General features: G+C 43.4%; 1 protein-coding gene across 2 annotated transcripts in view; it reads right to left on the reverse strand.

Moving 5' to 3' along the window:
- The window catches only part of ARFGEF3 (ARFGEF family member 3), a 301053-nt gene that overhangs the window by 121623 nt on the left and 159566 nt on the right, over positions 1–19864 (reverse strand). For both annotated transcript variants that reach the window (XM_029596476.1, XM_029596474.1), the window contains 4 exons: positions 18457–18569; positions 13736–14658; positions 6104–6270; positions 344–509 (listed from right to left, as the gene is read on the reverse strand). In XM_029596476.1, the coding sequence (XP_029452336.1) occupies positions 344–509; positions 6104–6270; positions 13736–14658; positions 18457–18569 (1369 nt within the window). The remainder of the gene's footprint in view (positions 1–343; positions 510–6103; positions 6271–13735; positions 14659–18456; positions 18570–19864) is intronic.

The following is a 19864-nucleotide window of genomic DNA, read 5'->3' on the forward strand; positions in this document are numbered from 1 at the left end:
TGTTTTCTCAAGAGCTCCTCCTCTACGCCTCCCAACTCGCAGTTTTTTTCTAGTTTAGCGTCATTTTGGAGATTTAGGGAATTTTGAAACTTCTTTTTTTTTCTTTGCTTACTGACCTTAGAAAGGCCAAGTGATACTTTTTCAAACGATCTCTGGATTGGACACAGAAGTCATTTCGAAAGCAAGTTCCAACCATGATTTTTTTTTGTTTTTGTTTACAGACTGTCGGGATTCACTTCAGATATGGTGGCAGAAGCCCCACCCCCCATGTGCTCTCTCCATTCCCCCCCCCCCCCCCCCCCCGAATCCACTGGCGCCGAGCGGCACGCGCTGTGGTACCCACCGGTCAGCATGGTGATGAGAGGGAGGCAGTGCTCTTCTGTTCTTCCACAGTACCCAGACTCTCCCAGCATGTTCCTCTCTAGCACCTGGCGGTAGAGCTCCTCGGTCCACGCCTGGGAAAAGACCAACAGCACGCCGCTGGACTGCACCTGCTTCATAAACTCCTTCTGCAATGCAGAGCAGATAAGGGGAAAGCAGTGAGCAGAGAGGTGGCGACATCCCTCTGCACCAAGGCAGCTAGCTCATCGCTGGCCACTTCAGTTTTACTCCTAGGGAACATTCAGTCAGCGAAATCCAAAAGCTCCAAGTGCACCATGTCTGCGAGCTCAGTAACCAACTTAGGGGGTCATTTATCAAAATGCGATAAGGACCGTGCAGGGAGAGAGAGAGAGAGAGAGAGAGAAGAGAGAGAGAGAGAGAGAGAGACTGTGAAGATTTGGGCAATGTTCTCTCAACCTAGCTTGATGTTACCCAGGTAGAGAGTCCCTCAAGCTAGGTTGAGAGAACCTTGCCCAAATCTCATCTTGGAGTGAGTTTCCTCACTCCGAAGGCCAGCAAATCTTCACAAGAGACCACTGTTCTGTTCGTAGGTGTCACGTAGAAAGTCTTAGTGGCCCCTAACCCCCTATACTCTTACCTAAACCCCACCTCGAGTTACTAGGTGGGCCTACCATAGGGATACAAATACCTACCTATGGGCCATGACATTATGGCCAGTCTATCTCTCTCTCTCTCTCTCTCTCTCTCTCTCTCTCTCTCTCTCTCTCTCTCTCTCTCTCTCTCTCTCTCTCGTGTGTCTAGGACCATTAACAATGGTCCCCTGGTGGTTGAATGAAGGAAATACAGCAGGTCTGGCACTTATCGCAGAATCTGAAAATGGTATCGCAATTTGCACTAACTTAGCTCTTCGCACAAGAATTAGCACAAATTGCAATAAATGCTATATTAGCATAAAACACGCCCCTTTTGCTATCGCATGCGGTACTTACCGCATTTTGATAAATCCACCCCTTAGACAAGTGTTTTAGTAGTCACACAGTAAACTTCCAGAAAGTGTTGCATTCTTTGCTTAGTTATTAGAAGAGTGAGCAGTCCTCAGGAATTTACATAGAAACATAGAAATGACGGCAGACCAAACGGCCCATCCAGTCTGCCCATTTTTTTCCCCCTTTTTCTCTCTCCCACCTGTTACTATTGGCTTCCAGTGAGTATCCCTATGATATTTAGCCATAATTTCATTGCTATCTTTTTGAAGCATTTATAGGCTCTGTTTTTCTTCAATAAAGTATAGGCTATTGAAAGCTGAAGCAACTTATCCAAGACATCCTGAAGCTCCCTGAAGAAGGAGTGTTATACACTCCGAAACCCTGCAGAGTTGGAGGATTAACTTCAGGACTCAGATAAGTGCACATTAAATGTCATTCAATGCACTATCTTATGTTCATTACAGCTAAGCGATTTTGAGCCTGTACAAAGACTGTGGTGAGGAATGACCGATGACTAAACTGGATATTGTGCTTTAAGGCTATACCACATAATTTCTAGCCTGTTGCACCACAAACACCAGGTCTCAGTGTCATCACAGGCCCCAACAACACAGCCAGCGACAAGACACACGCGATGGCCATCCACACCTCCCATACACAACACCATAATGCAGTGAAGTAGCAGACCACTCCGGACAACAGGTTGTCACAGACTCAGCTCAATTCACAAAAAAATCACGCCGAGACGCTCTGATGCTTACAATCATCCAAAATAGCAATAGCTAGTTAATGTAACCTTTTTTAAACAAAATGCTTTGAGAGGGTTTTTTTTTTGTAATCTACTTAATTCTTCACCTGTGGCCACTGATAAGTTTTGTACCTCATTAGAAAAACCTTTTGACTGCTTTGCATTATTTGCAAATAGCATATTGGTGGATTTAGAGGGTCATTTTCAAAGCCATTTCGGTGGGGTAAAACATTGCTTTTATAAAACTGCCACCTGATATGCAGGTTACAAGTATGCGCACATGGATGTGATATGTATGCAAACGCACCCACAGCGTGAAGCGTCATTCTTGTGGGTGGGGTTTGGAATCACACGCATACTTTCGCGTGTTCAAAAATATGATCATCATTTTCCCTAAAAAAAAACAAAAAACTGCACACGTTAATTAGCAGGTATTTCTGATGGGATCATTTTCAGAGGGAAAAATACATGGACAGTTTCTCTTTCAAATTTAGTATAAAGTCTGTGGATAAAAAGATTCCACAGACTTTACAGTAATGCACGCATTAACAAAATTATCCCCTTGTGGGACAATTGTCTATGTTTAATTTAGTTAAACACAATAAAAATCATAAATAAAAAAACAAAATACCATTTACATATGGCTTAAATAAAATATATAAAAGTTGTCCATTAGAAGTAGGATTTAATGTGAACAAAGGTACTTATCTAGGTGTTGCATGGACAATGCCTGTAGATAAGGGACATGATCTGCCCAATCCTTATGCAATACCGCAGAGCCCACCCAGCCTCAGGTTTTACCTTTATACTCCCATATCTAAGGATCATCTGAACGTGTCAAGGAGTAGCAGTCCCTCTGCTGTGTCAGACACCCAGAGCTGTTCCTGATCTGGGGGTGGGCTGCTAGCTGCCAGCATGGAAATAACTGAAGATGAGCTTGGGTGGCTGATTGAGCTTGGTCCACGTTGTGTGGCTGGGGGGGCCCATGGTCTTTGCCTCTGCTGTTGGGAGTGAGCTGTGCAATGCGGCCATTTCAATAACCTGGGAATTCTGGGCAGTAATGGCTACTATTTTTGGCAAGGCTGTATGTAAGCTGCAGAATGCCTGGCTGCTCCCGACACCTGTCAAGGCTTCTTAAGGGACTGGAATTCGATTCAGGGAATAGGCAGGCAGCTCCCATGGAGCCACAAAGTGCAGCTGAGTGGTGTTTGGGAGGGGCAAGAGTGCTGGGCTTGTGGAAGTTATGTGTGTATACAGTGTCAGATGACTGTAAACTTCAGAGGGGTGTTAGGGAGAGATGAGAATATACTGACAAATATATAGCAGGCATGACCCCCTCTCCAGCTCCAAAAAAAAAAAAAAGGTTAAAATCAACAGCAGTTGCTAAATTCTTCAGATACAGAAATCACGAGAGTGGAGCTCTGTCACTAGCAATGTGGAAAATTCTGCAAAAGACATTTGCCATCCAGTCTGACGAATCTGATTTGACAACATTTCTTTTTAAAGAACCTCCATTTCTTATCCTGGAAAAATCTGACGCAGATGTCACAGAATCTTCCTGGAGCCTCCTGGGGTGCGTCCTCTCCTGTCTGCCCCCCCTGATCCTCCGCAGGTAGCCCTGGCAGCAGAAGTAGGGTCGCAGCTCAGGAACATCAGGGATGGCAAGGGCCGTGCCATGGACAGCGAGAGCAGCACACACACAGCGCCCTCGCGTCCCTCCTCCCCCTCACCGCGCAGTGCTGTCGTGGCTTTAACTTGGTCAGGTTGCCTAGATTGTTATTTACAAATCTGAGCACCTATTTGTCCTCAAAAAATTCTACCCACAAAAAAAAAAAAAAAAAAAGTTGCAAGCGTCCGTGGCTATTTTTTGTGGCCCCGGCCACTTTCAAAAGGGAAAGCGCGCGTCTAGTTTTCCTCTGAGAACTGGCGTGGGGACACGGTAAAACTCATTAAAAGAGATTTTCAGGAAAGCAGACTGTCTGAAAGTTGCCCACCCAATCCCTGGGTAAAAATGTTAGGACATGGATCGATGTTGCACGTGTTATCACCCGCAGGAAACAGAGATAGGCACGGACGCGAGGTTAGGTGGGGGGGGGGGGGGGGGGGGGCAAAGCAGGTGGTAGAAACCCTGCCGGCGCTCCTCCCCCGCCCGACGAGGGCCGCGTTTTCAAAAGGGGAAAAACACCTAGGCACCTGCTTCCGGTGCAAAGCCCAGCGGACTCTGCAGCTGCCCGCGTCGTCTTGAAAAATCACTCTCAGCGTGAACTCTGAACACGGCGGCTCGTGTGGCGTAACAACGTGACGGGGGCCCCCTCCCTCCCTCCCGTTCGGTCCTGGGTCAGGAGCCGTTGCTCCTTGGGAGAGATTCAGGGAGGGGGAGCCTCCTAACCTCTGCGGTGAGCTGTGGGGAATTTGACGGCGACCGCATCGGACGCAAGGGGTCGGGGTCTTCCTCTGGGGAGAGCGTTAGCCGCCAGCATTTGGGTGGGTTTTCAGGGAAGGTGAGGAAAGGGTCCTACATAAATTGGTGCTCAATAGCTGGGGGGAGGAGACTCAGCTGGAGCCGCCAGGCGGCTGAGGGAGCCAGGGGTTTGCCTCTCCTTGCGGAGGAGGATCTGAAGGGGGAGGCCCAGAGAAAGGGAGAGAGCAAGAGGTCAGCCCTGGAGGGATATCCCGAGCCGGGCAGTCCGGGAAAGACTGAGGTTGGGGGATTTCTTGCTGCTGGTGCAACTGGGAGGCAGACGGGTGATAGCCCAGGAGGGTACTTTACTGTCACCCGGCAAGCAGGCAAAGCTGAGGGCAACCAAAGATATTGCACTGAGCTCTGCGAGAAGCGGGTACTGGATTTTGTTCTGAGCCGAGGACGAAAGGCATTGATTGCTGCGCTGCAGGCCTTCCTAAATGAATATCGGAGGAAGAGTGTTTTGCGGTTGTTGACGCTGCTGTAAAATCTATGCTGTGGCCCTGATTTACTCGGCGCATGTTATAACTATATAAATATAAATATCACTGCTGGAAGCCCAGACTTTTTAAAATAAAAGTTTTCTTGTTGGAGTAAGCCCCGAGAGTGAGCCCCTTCTTAATCCACAGAGGCGGAAGATTGGCGAGCAGTTAGGGAGGGGGGGGTGGTTCACAGCGGGAGGAGATATTTTTTTTGGTGGCGTTTCCCCTGTCCAGCATGATAAATACAGCCTGGTCCACTACACCATCTGTGATCTTTCTGTGAACCCAGGGGAGACCGGTGCTTAGCTCACAAACACTCTCGCGTTTTATGTGCCCCAACAGGGGGGTTACAAAAGAAATATAAAGTGAGGTCATTCAAGAGCAGATCTGAAGCTTAACTCTCACAGAAACGTTGCTGAAAGAATCCAAGAATGTATTACAGATTCCTTTCTTTCGGGTGCACTGGTGTTGTGTGATGTGCTCCTGATATAATAATTTAAAAAAAAAATTGTTTTCTTTATCTGCATTGCTCTTGCTAAAATTAGATGTTAACATTATTAATTGTAAAACTGGGTAGTGATATTTTTTTCTTATTTCCTTGTCTGTATATGGGATGTCTGTGGTTCCCTCTGAAAAGTGTGAATTACGTCATCTGCTGATTAGAACACTGACAGGGGGCAAAATACCAACTTCTGTGACATCTGCCAACCTCTGGGTTTCGCTGATTTCTCAGGGCTAAATCACACGAAGTGGCTTCCATAACAAACTCTTGATTTTGACAATCTTAAGTCTCCCCTAACCCGTGCACAGTGAGAATAAATCCTTCAGCTAATAGACAACTATTACACATCTCATCATCATATAGAATGCATTTTATCCCAGCACAAGCTCCATGAGCTCTACAGTTATTATATTTCATATTTCTTCTCAAAGCAAACCTGCTCTCCCTGTAAATTCATGGAGGCCGACCATAGCAGCAGCAGGCCAGCAATTTGTGCTCCCCTGGGATAATAAGCAAAATTACATTTCTTCCCCCCCCCCCGTTGGAGAACATCTTTCTTTCGATGCAGCACTCGATGCTCACCAGGGTCACAGGCAGCAGAGGAGGTTTCTTTCTGTAATAGTCACAGCTGGACAGCTTCAGGTTTAGAAGAAGAGTGTAGTACGACACAATGTAGAGACTGTCTGCATTCATCAGCGTCTGGAAAGTGATATTGCTGCTTCCTTCAAAGCCAGGCGACTGCGTTGCACCTAGCAAAAAAAAAAAATGGGGAGCAGCCTGTTATTCACACATTGCATCATCACAGCTTCGCACCCTCACTCTGGTGAGTAGGGCCCAGGGAGCAGACCTCAGTTATTCCCTCCCGGGGGGACCGGGAAAGCAGAGTCCCTTTCTCCAGCCACCTGGCATTTTCTCTCTCTCATCCACACGTCTTGCGGTGGGAAGTGGTGCAGACATTTTACAAATAAAATGAAGCTCACCCCGAGTCACGCCGTTTGTCACTTCAGATGTTGTTTTATGATCGCATAAACCCTCAGCTGTCTAAACTGCTTAAAAGACAGAGCCAATTAGAAAATTATGAACACTGTCAGATGAGTGTTTGTATTTACAGGCACCAGGGGATTATGTCACTCCATGATGCCTTTAACCTCCATTCCCCCACTCTACCGGATTGTGTATGGTCTCACAGCGGCATACACCCCCCTACATCTTTTTAAATTCAAATTAAAGAGTAAACACAAAACTGTGGCAATTCATGACACAGTATCATATCACACTGTTTTGATTTTATTAAGCACTTCAGTAGGGGCCAACTTGATGGTTCAATTGCATCACCGTGCCCTGCCAGGTGGGAAACCCGGCTTCAATTCCTGAGCTCATCTTCCGCTCCCTGAGTTGGTTGGAGTCAGGGATGCCTCTGATGCAGCATTTACAGCCCTGGGGTAAGGAAGTCCCCCCCCCCCCCCCCAGTCATTATGTGACAGTGACACCCACTGGATCACAGCAAGTGGGTGGGAGCCCCGTACCCAGGTTCTGAAAGTAGGCCTCTAGCCAAAAGATTGCTACTACAATGGGGAAAAACCAGGGCTAATTACAAATGAAGGCTCATGGCACCATAGCCCAAAGGAGACCGTTTTGAATTAACCAGAAGCCCAAAATAAGGAGGAGGAGGAGACTGCTGGGCCAAATCCTCTCTCTCCCAATAAAAAAAAAAACTTTAATTAAAAATAAATAAATAGATAGATAGATAAATAAATCATGTAGGAAATCTTATGATTTTCATCCAATGGGTTTAGAACGAGTAAGCAGAGGCCTGGCTACTGAAATATATACTGCCAGGCTAACATGAGGATGATGGCCATGCCCCACTGATAGAAACAAGCATTAATGGGGATCTGGAAGGGGCCATTTGTAGAGCCTGATACAAGAGCAGAAAGTAGCATTAAAATGTCTCATCACTGACTTGGATCTGCCACGAAAATAGATGTGTGTCTGTACCCTCAGAAACGAATGCTGATTAACAAAGTTAATTGGAAAATGCTGCCAACCGTAAAAAATCCTAAGTGAGCACTGGGAGAAGACAACAATTAGTTATATTTCAGAGAAGTGCCTCAGCATTACTGACAGTGCTGAAACCATTATATGGCAAAATTAGCTACTTAGTAAGAAAAAAAAAATAGTCCTTTGGCCAGGTAACACTCTGGCCAAAGGACTATCAGTGTCCTGCATCACCTTTTATATCTATCTATCTATATATATATAGATATAGATATATATCAAATGTGAATGCTCATTTGCAAAGAATTATGTTGTACAAGAGAATGTATGTATGTATACCTACACATTTCCTTGAAGACAGAACCAATTGAACAGCATAATTCTTCATATTTAGCTTTGTAGATTTCAAGTTCTTTCTGGTGATTAACAGATGCATCTCTATAGAAGCAGCCAAGAGCAGCTTTTGATTACTGTGACTATTATTACAGATATTTTAGATACTCTGGGTCAGATCTATTAATAGTTTTTCATGTAGACAAAAAAATGGGAAAATCTTTTTCATGTGTTGTCTGATCCATTGTGTCAAATCCCACACATGCCAGTTATCATCTTATCCTAGATAGAAGAAAAAAAGGTTTTGCTAAGCAGCCTGTTCTGATCTCAGCCTGAGTTTTCATATGACTTCCGGTGCATCTTAAATGGCAAAAGGAGGTAAAGTCGCTTTCTGGCACATTCACTGAACTGAGAGCTGGTTGAGTAGAGGCAGGTGGAGCAGCATCTGCCTGGTACAAATACTGAAGGATAGATGTGCTATGTTCCTGTAATATCGCAAAGAAAAGTCCAAACCAGGAAAATAGAGGTCCAGACAAAATAAATCAAGCATCGATCTCATGATGATAAAAATCTCAAAACAATTCAGCAATATGTGCTACAAGCTGTTGAAAAGGATCTCATACTGAGCATGCCCAGGCGTTATTTCATCATGGCCAGTTTGGTGAACTTGTAGGATTAGCTAATTAAAAGGGATGAGCAGTATTTTTCTGTCACTATTTAGAAGAAAGTGAGGTGTGGCATGTGGGAATACAGTCACTCCAGGATCCAGTCATTCTTTCCCTAGTCTTTGGGGTTCATGCAACCTTATGTCCCTGTTTTCAAGTTCAGGGCAGAGTTATGTTCATAACCGCTTATCACAAAGGTGATGTCCCGAAATACTCCTAGCACAAGCTAGTATTGGGCTTGATTTTAAAAGGGTTTACGCGCACCGGGCCTATTTTAAAAAGGCCCGGCGACACGAGTAAGTCCCGGGGGCTTGCAAAAAGGGGCGGGGAGGGGGTGGGGCGTGGGCAGGGCGGTCTGGGGGCAGGGCCAGAGGTCTCCGACAGAGCGGCCATTACCGCTGTTTAGGAGGATCGCGTGCCGACAGGCTGCAGGCAGGCGCAAAAGGTTAAATACAAATTTTGGGGGGTATTCGAGTAGGGCTAGGGGGAGGAAATTGTTAGGGGAAGGGGTGGGAAGGTCAAGTTAGGTGGGAGGGAATGAGGGAAGGCGGCGCGGCTCAGAGCACGCAAGGTGCACAATTGTGCAACCCATTGCGCGCGCCGACCCTGGATTTTATAACTTGCGCGGGCAAGTACGCCTGCACGTACGCCCGCACGCAATCTTTTAAAATCTACCCAATTAGTTTTAGTTAAATTTCTAATAAGCGCAAGTACCAGCTTTGTTTCTGCAGATGGCTACTCTTGTTTTTCCTCTCTGCTTTATCATCTAGAAGAGCTGTTCAGCTCTCACAAGTTTCTCTGAAGAAGTATTTCCACTATTACTAGCCTTATTTGAAGGCTATAATTTCTGATGCTTTTAGGAAAATAAGTCTTTAAAGCACAATGCTTCGAACAGGTCACTGCTGAGATACACACTGACTGTATTTCTCTTAGAACCACCGTGAGCCAGGTTTGCCTTTTTTCTCCTTTCACCACTTTCTCCAGCAGTCAAATTTGCTTTAAGGCTTTTCTTTTCTTTCAATAAGGTGATACAATGGCTTTAAGACAGCTCAGTGATTTTACGCTTCATAGAATGCTACTGTTTTTCTTGGCTCGAGAATTTTCAGGTGTTAGAATTCATTCACTCTGACATTGACTTTTTCCTCTCAAATCCTGTTCCATTCACACCAGCCTGCTATACAAACTGACAACTAATCACTGTGGGTCAGCAAGTTTTTTTTTTGCATTATTTCCGACTTCACTTAATCTTACCAGACTGGTTTCCCCTTTCCATAAAATATTTTCTGCACGCACACACACACACACACACCCACACTCACTCACCCACACACACACACACCCACACACTCACATTGTGTTCCTACGCTGCCCTTTCCGAAGGAAAAGTGCTTTTATTCAGCTTTTATATTGCCTCAAAAAGGAGCCTCCTACATGGCTCTGGCAGAAATCAGCCGTTGCTCTCTCTGGTTTCTGAACTGTACAAACTGTTTTCTGCTCGCTGGATCCCTGCTTTAGTGATGCCACGGGTTAGAGCAGTTCTGAGACGAGATGACAGCCCTGAGCAGACTTTTCCCCTGCCGTAAGTATAACCAGTATTAGGGAAGTTTTGGTAAGGTGACCCCAGGTCACAGGGCTGTACCTTCTCTCACGCTGTTTGCTAGTTTGTCGGCCGGGTTAGCTAAGAATCTCCCTTGGAGTGCTGCATGCGCTGGGCAAACTTCTAAGGAAAACCCAGACTGGGCTTCTTAAAAACTGACTGAACTGGAATCGGTTTTACAGAAAACTTCACTGTTAGCATTCAAAAGTACTTCCAGTCCACTTCCCGAGTGGTAAAAGCTTATTTCCAATTATCTGTCACTGATTCCAGCCCTTCTTAACTCAACCATGGCTCATAAATCCTCCTTGGCCAAACCAGTGTCATTTTAAAATACCCACCACTTTTATCTCCAAGATGGGAACTTATTTGGGACACCTAATCCCTCTATTCCCACTTTAATTTATTTTGGGCATTTTTATTTATTTTAGCCCCGGAAGCATCACGACTGAACTCGGGCTGTTTTTAATTTTATTACCCCATATTTGAACGTGACTGGGACTTGCCTCAAGCTCTTAATCATTATACACCTGTCACTTAACCTTTACTGATTTCAGCTGCTTTGGCTTTATTTATATATATATTTTTTAACCTCCCAGACCAGGACTTTATCTTGGATGCTGATGTCATGATGACGTCAATAAAAATCACGGCCTACGCTCTACAAATGTGCCGGGGTCTTTCCCACTACTGCCAGATGTTTTCTGCTCCCAAACTATGGCAATGCAAACTCCATCCAGCCACCGCTGCTACCAGGGCCTGAGCAGGAGCAGTGGCAGTGGCCCTATTGCTATGCTGCTTGCTCCACCCTCTCCCACCTGCAACCAGCACGGCTTTTTCTGTGCCGTGGGAAGCCTCCAACTGCCTTAACAAATGTGACTTCCCGTCACCACCGTCGGTACCATCCTTCTACTCCGGCCCCTTCTCAGGACCCCTCCACAACTCAGGCCTCTCCCTCCTGCAGCCTGATGCTGCTGCTGCACACCTGCTAATACAGCTCCATGCTGCATGCACAAGCTCTGCCAACTCCGGGCAGCCCAACGCGGCACCAAAGCTGCCTCTCCCATGCCAGGCTCTCGCCTCCCCGATCCCTTATTCCAGCCAGGCTCCAGAAAGCAAACATGAAAACTTCCTGGCCATCTTCCCAATCACAGACTCCCTGTGGGAACCAACCACCCCAGGACTCATGTAATTATGTTTTTTTTTGGGGGGGGGGGGGGGTTATTTTAGATCCCTGTTTACAGAGGCACAACACAGGTATTAAAAATGTTCTCATTTCACATAAAAAAACAACAACAAAAAAAAGAATGAAACATTACTGACTTTTATGCAAGTCCATAATGGCAGTATCCCTACCGCTCTACTTCACTGCAGGTGTACAAATAGGCTCTTAAAAAGTATCTGTCAAAATGAACTTCCAATCAGGGTTAGCCACACTTACACCGACTGAACTGGATGTTAAGTGCCAGCCTAGATCTTCCATTCGCAGTTGCACTGTCAGGAAATTTAAAAAAATTAGTAATGCACTATACCATTCGTCTTCAGTATTTAAACCTGTTGGTTGCATAGACTTTAAAGTGAAGATCCAATACTGTTCTCTATAGCCGAGTCTTGCCTGCTAATCGCCTCCTCTCCAAATGGACCTCTTTAATCAGACACTACCCTGAGCCCCTGAAACGTATGTCCCGTATCTATCTTATATCTCTTGATGCGAACCATGGTGATTTTGGGGCAGAGCTATATGAAAAAGTACAAAGGATGTTTACAATCTGTCCTCCCTCTTAGTTTAAAGATTTCACTTAATTCTGGATGTCTCCATTTTGACCTCCATCATGGCCTGGCCACAAAAACAATCAATCCCCATGTGGCTCATGAACAGAACAGAAGCAGCCAAAACAGCAACTGCAGATTTTATCAGTAATGAAGATTGTACAATTCACTCTTGGAAAGTTATGCTCACGGGTGAAAGTCACGCATGGTTGGCTCAGCAAAAGCCTAGATTTTCATTACCGATTAAATCCATATTTGCCATTTTAGGTTCTTCTGGTCATAGTCCATGCAGGGATTGTTAGTTTTATGGTCAGAACACGATGGCGACATCCCATATCAGATGAAATCTTTAAACTACAGTGGAAAACAGAGTGTAATTCATCTTTTGTAGTTTATGTCATCATTTGTCCCTGCTTTAAAATCTACGTGGACTGCACCAAGAGATCAGTTAAACTGTAACTAGTAGAATACTGGAACTGTTTAAATACTCAAAATCCAAGCGCTGATGGTTCAGCACTGTAAGGACAGGCGGTTTACATTCCAGGAGCTCAGGTAGTCTGTGACTGAAGAGGTCCAACCAATTGGGAGAGGAGACGATCAATAGGCAAGAATCAATTATAGGGAACAGAATTGGATCTTCACTTTCAAGTCTGTATAACCAACAGATTTAAATGTTGAAGTCGAATGGTATACAGGTGAATTTTCAAAGGAGTTACATATATATAAATGTAACATACTGTACTATCGCAGCAATTCTGAAAAGCCATGTAAAGTGCACTTAATGCAGGTAAAACCTATTGACAATTCGATGGCATATGTTGTATCAATTTTCAAAAGTCCACCTAAATGGGTAACATACATTTAGACATGTAGAACACAGTTTTAAGAGTTAAATGCTTTTGAAAATCAGGCCCATAGTGTAGTATACACTTTTTGAAATTTCCTGACAGTGGATTTGCCAATGGAAGGTCTAGGATGGCACTTAACATCCAGTATAATCAGGGTAAGGATGGCTAGCCCTGCCTGGAAGTTCATTTTGACAAGTGAAAGCTAGGAATACTGCCATTATGGACTTGCATGAAAGCTGAGTATTGTTACATGGCTTTTTTTGTGAAATGAGAAATTTGAGCTGTTCTTGTTTTATTGGTAGAGTCGTCATGTTGAAGTTGCTGTGATACAGCACATCAAGTAAAACAGCCGCTCTGATGCAGAGCATTTACTTTGAAACATAGCTCTGTGTTGGGGACTGAAACAAAGGGGATAAGTATTAATGACGCCGAATATTTTTTATTTGAAAACCGGAATAAAATAAAAAAAATACTGTAGAAAACACAAGGATATCATGGACTTTTCTATGGATTATTCTATGCACTACTGATTAAATATAGGGTGCATTACAGGCAAAGATGAGGTAAGACCTGGGCATGCTCAGTATGAACATCCTTTTCAACAGCTTGTACCACATATTGATGAATTTTTTATATGTGTGGGATTGATTCTTGATTTGTTATGTTTCTGCAAACTATACACCCATTTAAAGTTTTCACTTGGGATGGCTGCTGTCTCATGGTTACTACGCAAAGAGGATAAGTAGCCTTCATGAAAGGTAAATATTAGCCAAGCATCCTTGGCACCTTTTAGAAAATGCATTTAAGTAAGACTGATGCCATCTACTCCTCAAAAAAGAGGGCAAGGGAAGACCACCTGAGTAGCACTTAAACCGTTCAGAAACCACCTACTCTGTGTAATTCCAATTTGATTTTACAGTGTTCTCTGTGACAATTATGCATTCTAACATGCTGTGAAAATACTCAAAATGGACATGCGTATAAATCCGTGGAGTATATATCTTACCTGCTTGCAAACCTGAGCAGAAGGCTGAGGCAAAGTTCTGGAGTGCAGAATCCACCCCTTCCATGCTTGGAAGGGTTAGCAATTGAGGCAAAAGTGCTTCTAAAGACTGTATGAACCGCCTGGCACTGTGCTGGTCTGCTTCCTGATTCTTCAGCAGTTTTAATGAGAGAGCAGCACTACGCAATGACCTGTGACCTGGACAATCTCTAGGTGTCTGATCTTCATCTGCCAGGGAGCAGTTGTCAGACCCTATGTCTGAGACATCAGACCTACCAGAATCTTTTTCTGCAGCCATGGAATACTGATCACAAGAGTCAAATTCAGTTCTAGAAAGATCTTGGTCATCAACACTGAAGTTGCTTTCACTATATCTGGACCCATAAGATCTTGTCCTACTGTCAACTGACAGAAAATTAGTTATATCTGGGTAAACAATAGTGTGACTTCTTTGAATGACATCTGGCTGGTCAATTGATTCAGATTCTGGATCTTTATTCTGATTTTCTCTACTGTCTTGACTGATTGGTGACTGCAAGCAGTTTCTTTGAACTTCAAGGTTGTCCTCAGGAGTAGTTTGACCTAGATCGCCTTCTAAAGTGGTTTGACCAGTGTCTGTGGTAACACTAATGCTAATATCAGGACTTTTTTCAGTTCCAGATTCCCACGGCGTGTGTTCTGAAGAAAGAATACGTCTCTGCCACCTGAAATCAGCATCGTTAATTTCCATAGACTCCCGGCTAGATTCTGTCCCATCTTTCAGTTCCTCAACATGGTGAAGAAGCAGATGAATTTGCTCCTCCTTCAGGCCTTTCCCTTGGCTTAATTCATCTAAAGCTCCAAGAAGGGCACAGACACACGAAACAGATGCATAGCACGCTTCAATGCCACCTTTTATACAAGCTTCTGTCATTCCATCCATGATCCTAGAATTAAAAAGAAATACAACTTTAACTGAGGAACTCTACAAAAGGTTCATCAAATGCAGTCAAAGTGGTTGAGCAAAAACTGTGAAACCTCTAAATAAAGGATGGTATTGATGAAATATAGAAAGAGAATATGATGGCAGATAAGGAAATTTAGGCCCATCCCGTCAGCCCAATTTTATTCCTAGTGCAACACCATAGACCTCATTTGGTCTTTGGCTTTCCTCTCACTTTCCCCTGTTAGTGCTTGTCTCATGGTTTCTTGAATTCTGTTACTGTTGTTGTCTCCACTGACTCCATTGGGAGGCCATTTCATGCATACACCAACCTTTCCGTAAAGAAATATTTTCTGATGTTGCCCTTGGAATCTCATACTGTAAACCTATGCTCTAGAAAGTTATTTTTTCTAACAAAGGAATGCTTCTTACACTTTATACATTTGCGATATTTGAATGTCTCTAACACATCCCTTCTCTCTTCTAGGATATACATTTTAAGTCCTTAAGTTTCATTTCATATGGCATAACAAACTGTTCACTCCAGAGAACTTTATATGTGGAGTACCTCAGGGCTCTGTTCTTTCCCCAGTTCATTTCAATATCTAAATCCATCCAATTTGCAATCCGATTCAATCCAACATCGAAAGTCACCTATTTGCAGATGATATTCAACTTTGCATTAAAATTGGATCTGACCAAGTTTTTCCAATCACCTATCTCAATAACTGTTTTATGGCAGTAGCCCAATGGCTCAGTAATCATAAACTCAAACTTAACACCTCCAAATCAGAACTCCTCTGGCTAAGCTATCAAGGTCTCCTCCTGCATTCTCTACCTTCCCTAGCAGGAACCCCACCTCCAGCCCCAAGAACGTGAATGAAGCCTAGGGGTTCACCTCAACCCTAATCTCACAATAGAATCCCATATCTCTAAGATAATGAGATCCTCCTTTTTGTACCTCCACCATATTTGACAATTATGGAACTGCCTTGATCAGCATAATCTTGTGTCTATTATTCATGTACTAATCACCATTCAATTAGATTATTGTAATTATTTATTGAATGGTATCTCCCATGACCAGCCTGAAACACCTACAATTTGTGCAACACATGATGGCCAGAATCCTGGTAGAGGCCAAAGCATCGACCACATAAGGCCCATTCTATACAGACTGCAAGGGCTACCATTCGAAACAAGGATTACATATCATCTGCTTCATCTTCAAATATGAGAATAAACAAGCCTCGAAGTATCTCTCCCATATCCTCACCTCCTGCACCCTCACTAGAGAGCTCTGATCCTCACAAAAGGTCCTTCTTTCCTCCCCACCTTTGATGTCCATAAAACTGAATTGCGTAAGACTGAGGCCTTCAGCTGCCATGCTTCTAAGATCTGAAACAAGGTTCCACTACCCATTTGTCGAGAACCATACTACCAGATGGTTGTTCTATCAGGCCTTCCCTTAGCCTGTTCATTACGAAAGAAAAAAAAGTTTCTCTACTCCTGGGAAATCTGCTATTACATACACTGCTATAGCTATTGTATCTGGGATTTCAAACCATGAAAGACAACGCATTAATTCTTAAGGCCATTTGAAAATAAAGTCATCTGGTGAATAAGGCCTCTCACAGTAAATGAACTGATGCACCCAGTATATGTCAGATGTATACAAATAAGATTTGTTAATGTAGGACAGTCAAATAAGACCGAATAGTGGCTTTCACTGTACTGTCATTTTATTTTATTTATTTATTTAGAGGCTTTTCTATACCAATATTAGTAGGAACATCATATTGGTTTACATCCAAAAGTGCAGGTAGAAATTACATTAAACAGGGAAAGGGGTTGGGATAACTAGGAAAACTAGAGGAGAAGCTAACAAAGGAGAGGGTTATAAGGCTGCAGATAAGAAGAGAAGTAGCATGATAACACATGATAACATCATAACATAGTAACATCATAACATGGCATGAGTGTTAGTAGTTTAGAGGCAAAAACTGCGGGGGTGAATTTATGGAGTAGGGTCCTAATCTGGGTATGCCTGTTTGAAGAGCCAGGTTTTTAATTTTTTCTTGAATTTGACGGTGCATGGCTCGAGGCGGAGGTTCGCAGGTAGTGTGTTCCAGCGGATGGGTCCTGCAATGGATAGAGCTCGATCCCTTGTGGATGACCGGTGTGCCTTTTTGAGGGAAGGGATATGGAGCGTGCCATTACGGCTAGTTCGAGTGGGACGGCTGGATTGTATGAAGTGGAATGGCTCGTCAAGCCAATTAGAGTTGTGAAGGTAGATGGATTTATGAATAACGGTGAGGGTTTTGTAGAGGATGCGTGAGGGGATAGGGAGCCAATGAAGATCTTTGAGGATGTTAAAAATCAAATACACGTAATCAGCCAGTTGTGTCAGTTTATGGAAACATCTCCATCTCAAGGATTATCGCAGAACTTTAGACTGAAATGGCAGATAGTTCCTTCAAGGTCATCATGGAGCTTGATGCTTTTCTTGTGATTACAAAACATCCATCAAAGCAAACCCTCCCTTTGTTTATTTCTTAACATTCTAGATTTCAGAATCCATTTCACTTGTACTACAGAGCACAACTAGTCTTTTTCAATTTTCTAATGGGTCTCAGTCTCTCATTCTCTTTTTACTGCTTTGACACATTAAATGTAAGAAGGACATTTTCAAAAGCAGATCTGTGGATGAAATGGTGTTTTACCTGCAGAAATGGGCTTTTAAAAAACTTTCAGTCCAATACACAGTTAAACTTATGAGTACATGTACTGTTGTGCTTGAGTTTACCTAGACTGGGTGGGGGCGTGACTGGGGGTGGAGCTTGGGAGGGGTGTGCATGCTTTTACAGATTTCAAAACCATACATATACATTTTCCCAAAAGGTTTCAGCGTGAATTTTGGCAGGCGTAAGATGTGTGGGATCATTTTCAAAGTGTAGTTGCAAGTCTGCTTGAAACATTGGTATAAATTATGCACAATGTAACAATCTTTTCCTTAAGAGAATAAGCTTTACTTGCTAAACAGAGTCTGCCATGAGGCAGGAAAGATGGATTTGATGTAATTATTCCAGAATAATAAAACTCCCTGTATAAGACTCAGATATTTGATATTATATCTACGATTCCACTATTAAAGAAAAATGATCCCACTGCATTTATAAAATAAGTTCTGTTCTGATCTCATAGAAATGGCCACTCTCAGGAATTGGCACTTTTTTTTTTTATTTATGTAACAAGCCTAAGTCTTGCCTCTTTTTCCTTCCTGTTAGCTTGTACAAACAGTGCTGGCGAAAGCCTTGAAAGGTTATGAGCCTCACTTACTGGTTCGCCATGCTCTTGAATTATCACTTATGTAGAAAGATACAACAGCTGCAAAGTGCTTATAAAATGCCAACAGCATTAATAAAAATGGGGACAAGTTAAGGTAGTTACAGACAAAAAAGGAAAGTTTAACAGTGGGCTACAGATACTTCTTTGAGGCATGCATTGCTGTCTATCAATTGCCATCAGTAATGCAGAAGCATTTCCAGAGTGGCTGCACACAGATGCAATGCCTGCATGAAATAATCATGAGGAGCCTTATTCAGAAGATTAAGCTATTCCCTTTACTGCATTATTTTTAAAGAAGAAATAAAGAAAAAAATCCCCCTTTCCTCATGTTGCAGTTCCAGTTATCCAGCATCAGAACTGCTAGTGGGTGGTTGGGCTCTACCTCGTCATTCGCACCAATATTCATCGCCTGTATTCTAACAACCAAAGGAATAAAATATGAATCAGAACATACAGTTTGAGAAGGTCCAGGTGTGACTTTCTCTTCGACATGGATCGCTTTCTGGATTCCGGTTCAGAAGAGCAAGGCCCTGCCAAATCACAGAGCCGCTGGGGACTGCCAAGTATCTGGAAAGACAAACAGAAGACAAAGGTAAAGGATGAAAACCCCCCCAAAAAACAGGAAGTACGCATAGAAATTTCCATTTCTTTGACCTAGAGGGATGAAAATCCATTTCAGAGGCAGCCATACTCTCCCCCCACATCGCTTGACTCTACAGAATTGAATGGCATCACCCTTATAAATACATTAATTATTTCATTTAAAAACACTAACACTTCATCTTTTTTTCTCCGACATGACAAAATAACCCACATTTGGTGTATTTCTTATACAATGTACTCATAGTGCTTCAGTATCACAAATTAAGGTAACTTCTTATCGAACTGTGTGGAAGAATGATACTGTGCAACAATGTAAAACAAATTGATTGGCAATCGCAGGCAAGCAAGAAAGGGTGAGTTATAAAATGAGATTACAAGAAAGAAAGAGTGGTTAGGAGAGGGTCATTCCAGGCAGGAGGGATGTGGAAAGACAGAGACAATGAGAATTCTTGGGAGAAGGTTGAGGACAGAAAAAATTAATAACATAGAGGGGAATAAATTCAGGGAGATTATAAGTTTGACCCACCCTCGACCAAATAGCAATTTTATTAAACTTGGGGGAGTCTCCAGAAAGCTTTTCTCGTCATCTGTGGGAACAATAAGGGAGACATTGTTCTTAGAAAGGCTAAGACACATTTTCGCAGATCACCGAGAAGTTTCTTCTATTTAATCGGGGAGCACAGTCCATCAATGTTGAGATAAGAAAGGATACAGCTAGACATAAAACAAATCATTAGCGTGCATCCAAAAGATAATGCATCTTAGTATAAGAGGAGGGATCCCCTAGCTCAGATCTACTCTCCACCAAAGAAATACAAGTACCCAGACAGAGAAAAAAAAACCTGTATTCAGGTGGGTGTCCAACCATACAAACCCATTCACACACAAATACACATGCCATCCACACCCCTATTCAGTCCCCCAACAGGTTTCCCATCCCAATCTCTCAAACCCCCGATCGGGAGATGCACTCCCCAAGGCACCAGCAAAGAAGTGGACTCTGTCTTCCTCACTAGCTGGAGGCACTCACACTCAACCGAGGCCTCCCAGAGCCGGAGAAGTCCCCCACTGAAAAGCCCAGCCACGTGTCCGGAAACAGCTTAAAAGCTCAGAGACACAGATGACATTTCATATGGTACGGGGATCAGAAAAAGAAAAAACATGACATGTCTCTCCCAGCTCTAAAATTAACAAAGAACAAAAGCAGGTGCAGAGACGTGGAGACATAGTTCAGAAAGTTCCCTGCACAAACGAGCAAA

The sequence above is a fragment of the Rhinatrema bivittatum genome, chromosome 3 (genome assembly GCF_901001135.1).
Source record: "Rhinatrema bivittatum chromosome 3, aRhiBiv1.1, whole genome shotgun sequence".
In the NCBI taxonomy this organism is placed as follows: domain Eukaryota; kingdom Metazoa; phylum Chordata; class Amphibia; order Gymnophiona; family Rhinatrematidae; genus Rhinatrema; species Rhinatrema bivittatum.